The 6,002-nt window shown below is 35.3% G+C and overlaps 1 protein-coding gene across 1 annotated transcript; it reads left to right on the forward strand.

Moving 5' to 3' along the window:
* The first annotated feature begins 1,164 nt into the window (after nucleotides 1-1,164).
* Nucleotides 1,165-6,002, forward strand: LOC133673071 (wall-associated receptor kinase-like 14). Its single transcript, XM_062093697.1, has 4 exons — nucleotides 1,165-1,341; nucleotides 1,601-2,395; nucleotides 4,218-4,292; nucleotides 4,615-6,002. Exons 2-4 carry the CDS (start codon nucleotides 1,639-1,641, stop codon nucleotides 5,886-5,888), a joined length of 2,106 nt encoding a protein of 701 aa, XP_061949681.1. The 5' UTR covers nucleotides 1,165-1,341; nucleotides 1,601-1,638; the 3' UTR covers nucleotides 5,889-6,002.

Raw genomic sequence — 6,002 nt, forward strand, 5'->3', positions numbered from 1 at the left:
ATATATATATATATATATATATATATATATATATATTATCATGTGCATCGTCTCATGATCACTAGTCTAGTTGATTTATCAAAAACAAAAAATCATTCGATTTAGTTGACTTCTAGCCTTGCCTTTCCTTTCCTTTTTTTTTTTTTTTATTGTTTTTAAGCTTTGATTTTTTTTCCCTTGATCTTTTATATACTCCAACGGTAAAGTTTGATCCTCCATCCGAGTTCCGAAATCACATATAAATAATAATTTTCTTCATACAAAATATAACCAAACCTTTAATTTACTTTAATTTTATTGGATAAAGTTAAGATATTCATTAAACATATAAATATTAATTCATTGATTAAAAACTCAAAATTAAAGTTCAAGTTCAGTATAATCAAAATTTTAAATGGGATTAGTCGAGGTGCACGCAAGTTGCTCGGGTACCTACGTTAATTAAAAAAAATTAAGAGATTTTTTTACGAAACTTATATAAAATTATAATATATATTGATTAATTAAATATTTTAAATTTATTATTAAGAAAATGTTTGGAAACATGATTGGCCGCACAGTTTTAAATATCTTGAATTTTTTTTAATTTTTTTTATATTTTTGAGTTATTTTGATGTGTTGATGTCAAAAATAAATTTTAGAAAATAAAAAAATATTATTTAAATATATTTTCAAGTCAAAAATACTTTAAAAAACAATCATTGCCACAATATCATATAGACACTAAAATAAAATATATACCACACCACACTGTTTATTTGGTATTGTGGCAGTAGTTGTTTTTTAAAATGTTTATCGTTTAAAAAGTATTAAAATAATATATTTTTTAAATTTATTTTTGATACCAAAACATTAAAAAAATAAATTTAAAATAATAAAAAAAATTCAGAAACTTTTTTTAAACTAAAAAACAAGCAAAGGTACCCTCCTTTCTCCCCACCTTCATCGAATCATATTATCAAACAAAGGAGGTTAGATGCTGTCTACACACAAACTTTTCCCTAGTCAAAATCCTTTTATTATTGCTTGCTGACTGGACCATTCCCAATTTCTCATCCTTCCCTGTGTAAATTAGTGCCCTATTCAATGGTATTTTGGTACATGCAAGTTTCAAACATAATGGCCTGCTAGTCAACACGTAAAGACTTGTCATTTTTGTTTTTTTATGGGGGTGTTTTCTTAAATCCCAAAAGAAATATGAGAAATCCCAGAAAAATAGTATTTGTTTCAGTCCATGAAAAACAGCAAGAAGCAGAATTGGAAATATTAAGGAAATTGCCGTTGCTGCTGCAGCCTGCAGGCAGGCATTGAAGAAGAAGTTGAGAGGAAAACAAGGCTAAGGTAAGCTCATTCATTGATTATTCATTGGCCAGCCCACGAAACCAAGATTTTAAAAAGAAAACAAATAAAACCATAAACGAACCTCTTGCTTTTGATCAACACTTTATTGAATTTTCACAAATTTCTGTCCCTATATAGCAAGTGAGGAGCCAACAACTGAAAAGATTGGATCTTTGAGGATGTCTTTGTGTCTTCGACTTTCTTCATGATCAAGCTCGATCTTTGTAGTTTAATTGGTGATCTTTTGTGGGTTTTGCAGCAAAGTAATGATTCAATTCCCTTCGGAGACTAACAAAAATGAGTCTTCAACAAGAAAGTTTAGTTCTTTTCATCACCATCATCACAATTTTTATTGCCGCCACAAGTACTCCAACTAGAGCTCAGAAGTCCAACAGCAGCGATTGTGAATCTTCTTGTGGAACTGGGAAATCAGCTAAAGTTGTCCCATACCCTTTTGGTTTCTCAAGAGGATGTCCCATCAGTTTACAGTGCAACCACACAGTCGGTGACGTCAAAATTGGTGAATTTCAAGTCCAGAACATAACCCCAAATGTCATCATGATCAATATTCTAGCAGACTGTAATCGTTCTATTGAAAGAATGAAGCCTCTTTTTGGCAAGAACTTTGGTCCTTCTTCGAATAACAGTTTGTTACTTCAAAACTGTGACAAGCCTTTAAATAGTTGTGTTATTCCAACAAGTTCATTACGAAGAGACTTGACGTTAACAAATTGTGGTAATAAAAATTACGACTTGAATTGTTACTCTCAAGTGCCCAGAGATTTTGATACTCTTGGTTATGATAATATGACTTCAACTCGCTGCAAGTCTGTTTTCTCTTCGCTTTTTCTTGGGTGGGAGGGTTCGGCTGTTTCTTTCCAGTTTGAAAGAGTTGAATTGGAATGGTGGCTTGAAGGTGATTACAATACTCTCTGCTCAAATAATGCGAATGGTACTAAAGTTAAGCTTTGGAATGGGAGAGTTGGATTCAGGTGTCATTGCGCTGATGGGTTCACCGGAGATGGGTTTGCAGCCGGGAATGGTTGCCGGAAAGGTAAGTCAACCTGGCGTTATATTTGCTATTTATTTCTTTCTGTTTACAAGTAGTGTACAATTTGGTTTGGTTTGATTTGATTTTTTTTTTGTTGGGTTTTGGCTGGTGACAAGTGGGTTTGTAAGTGGGTCCGGGTCTTATGAGAAGGGGTTTAAAATTCATTTTAACGGTGTTTTTAAAAATATGTTTTTTAATTAATTTTTTTAATGTTTTTAAATTGTTTGAATATATTAATGTAAAAAATAATTTTTAAAAAATAAAAAAAATATTATTTTAATAATTTGTTTTTAAAAAAAACAACAAGCTACACTAAAAAAAGAGAGAGCTAGGACCATGTAAGTCTTGACCTGTGATCGAGGGGTTTAATGGCAAAAGAATTGATTTTTCAGGGGCCTAAAAAACCTTTTACATTGAGTGTTCAAGGATGTTGATGTTGATGATGATGAGCCCATAATAAGGAATAAGGATCATGAAATTGGTTTTCTCCTTTGGTCCTTTTTAACGGCTTGACTTTTACCAGCTTGTTTAGAATTATGCTGAATTTGTGTGTTTTTTTCCTCTCATTTCTTGTATTAAATTAGCTAGCAAATTTATTCCAAAAAAGTGGAATGCAAATTGCCTTGAAATAATTCATGGTAATAATTAGTTAAGTGCTATAGTTTTAGGTGCCTTGTAGGATAGAAATTACCAAGTCTCCCTATGTCCCAACTCCCAAATTTGTGCTCAAGAGATTCAATTTCTCAAACCTAAAAATGGAGTGAAATAGAGTTCTGTAGTTAGGGTTTGATTTCTAAGGGAAAGAGTACTGTATTTAGGCTGGACCCCATGAATCTGCCTGGCACCAAAAGAAATGCTAACAAAATATTCCCACTTCAACTAGCTCAGGCTGACAAGAGGGTAAGAATTTGGACAAATATCCCTCATTTCAGGCCATCATGTCCTCAGTTGTAAGAAAAACCCAGCATCTTCTACCAGCTCTTTAGACTGTTTGGTGCATTTTCATCCTCCTTTTACATCCTTATCCAAACTTGGTCGGCCACAATCATTGCCCTATATCTTCCGTGATTATAGCCCTAGCACGTAGCTGTGTTGACAGTTCACCATGTTATTTTGACTTTAAACCTTACCATCCATGGAAGTCAAAGCATTCTGAGGGTAGCAAAACTGATTGTCAGAAATCACATCGGTTTTGAACATGAAGAGGAAGAAAATTATTTGATCTGATCTGTAGTGACACTATAGGGGCTGCTGTTTTTGACTTGGCAAAACATATGGGCTTGTTCTTACTTTTCCCAATGATGGTGTTTTTCTGTCCGTTTCACATGTACAAGAAAGTTGCAGACAAGCTTTAATTGTTTCTTGATGTCTGTTTCCATGAAATTTTCTTAAGACAAAGTTTTATACTATCATCTAATTGCGCTTTCTGTTACTCCATGATCCTAGCACCACTATGCAGTGTATCCATTTTGCCTATTCTTAGTTTGGCATTTCGGTAGTTTGGATTTTCATTTTGTGGATGGCTAAAAAATTTGTTTAGTTATTGACTACCCTAAGTCACGAAGTATGGGATTAGTTTTGGTGAGGTTTGAAGATAAAATTTATATTATATTTTAACTTATTTAATTTAAATTTTGATATTATATCGAATAACCATTTTAATCTAAAAACTTCGGGTGTTGAGTGAGGCTCCAGTAAAGGTTTTATATCAATTTCTAACACTGTTTAACAACTCTAATACAACACGCACAAAATAATTATGAATTGTAGCCTTGTATTGTTAGAACTTGCATTTTTGCTGACCCTTCTTTCATATGCTTTCCAGTTTCTAAGTGCAGTGCTTCAAAGTACATGTCTGGCGAATGTGGAGGAACTACTAGAGTAGGTGTTCTTGTTGGAGGTAAAGTTTATATACTGTAATGGTAACAGCCACAGATTTCCCTCTCTTTTTTTCTCTGCTCTTGAAATTCATAAAACGCAATAGTATTTCTGCATTATTGTATGGAGCGGAAGAAACTGTTGAGGTCTCTAAAGTCTAAGAACATTTCGTTTTCTTATGTATTTGCTAGTTGAAGGTATTTTGCTGTATATCTTTTGCTTTAAGGCATGCTTCTCATCAATTTATGTATTTGATGGTAATTCAAAACGCTATTTGATCTATGTGTCATCTGTTGTAGTATTTGCAGTAACAACTCCAGCTTTACTCACTGTTCATTTTTCAGGGCTTATTGCTGGAGCTTTGTTAATGGCTGGTTTGGCTTTTCTCTGTTACTATGTCCGGCGCAAGTCCACTTCTTTGCGGAATCGGTTAAGTGCAAAGCGCCTTCTATGTGAAGCTGCAGGCAACTCTAGTGTCCCGTTTTTTCAATATAAAGAAATTGAAAAGGCCACTAATGGCTTCTCTGAGAAACACAGGCTAGGAATCGGAGCCTATGGTACAGTTTATGCTGGAAAACTCAACAGTGATGATTTGGTTGCCATAAAAAAGCTCAGACATAGAGATACTGACAGCATTGATCAAGTCATGAATGAAATAAAGCTCCTTTCATCAGTGAGCCATCCGAATCTGGTTCGTCTTTTAGGTTGTTGCATAGAGGAGGGTGAACCAATCCTAGTCTATGAATTTATGCCTAATGGAACTTTGTGTCAGCATCTACAACAAGAGAGGGGCACCGGGCTCCCATGGACAGTTAGACTCACCGTTGCTACTGAAACTGCAAAGGCCATTGCCTATCTCCATTCAGTCATAAATCCACCAATTTACCACCGAGACATAAAATCTAGCAACATACTCTTGGATTACAACTATAGATCAAAGGTAGCTGATTTCGGTCTTTCCAGACTCGGCATGGTCGAATCATCTCACATATCAACAGCCCCGCAAGGAACTCCAGGCTACCTTGATCCTCAATACCATCAATATTTCCATCTTTCTGATAAAAGTGATGTCTACAGTTTCGGAGTAGTTCTTGTAGAGATCATAACTGCACTGAAAGCAGTTGATTTTTCTCGCCCCCACAGTGAGGTTAATTTGGCTGCACTTGCCATTGATAGGATTGGAAGAGGTTGCGTGGATGAGATAATAGATCCATATCTTGACCCAAATAGAGATGCCTGGACCTTAACATCTATTCTTAGCGTGGCTGAGCTTGCATTTAGATGCCTTGCTTTTCATAGGGATATGAGGCCTACCATGTTGGAAGTGGCAGGAGAGCTAGAACAGATCATGCTCAGTGCATGGATTCCAACCATGTTCATGGCATCCCCGTCAGCTTCGTCTTGCTCCTCGCAAAATGGAAGTCAGAAATCGCTGAGCGTCTCTATTGGTAGAAAGGCAGGGTTAGCTAGAGGGAAATTACTTCTTCCGCAGAGAACAGATAGCTTGACTTCATTGGAAGAGACGAAGGATAGCTCCCCCGTTTCTGAGCAGGATACTTGGTTGAGTGAACAGAGCTCACCTTCAACAAACAGCTTGTTGGGTAATGTAGTTCGTTGACAAAACTGTTTCTTTTGGGTGCTTAGCTTCGAATCCTTTTTGCGAAAAACATTTAGGTACTCTTACAGTTCTCTATTACTCTCTTACTACATATCTATATATCGCTTGCAGAAA

The sequence above is a fragment of the Populus nigra genome, chromosome 14, assembly GCF_951802175.1.
Source record: "Populus nigra chromosome 14, ddPopNigr1.1, whole genome shotgun sequence".
Taxonomy (NCBI): Eukaryota; Viridiplantae; Streptophyta; class Magnoliopsida; order Malpighiales; family Salicaceae; genus Populus; species Populus nigra.

Coding starts and splice junctions, on each gene's coding strand:
- LOC133673071 (XM_062093697.1), top strand. CDS start 1,639: ATGAGTCTTCAACAAGAAAGTTTAGTTCTTTTCATCACCATCATCACA. Junction 2,396..4,217: donor CGGGAATGGTTGCCGGAAAG/GTAAGTCAACCT, acceptor TATGCTTTCCAG/TTTCTAAGTGCAGTGCTTCA. Junction 4,293..4,614: donor AGTAGGTGTTCTTGTTGGAG/GTAAAGTTTATA, acceptor TTCATTTTTCAG/GGCTTATTGCTGGAGCTTTG.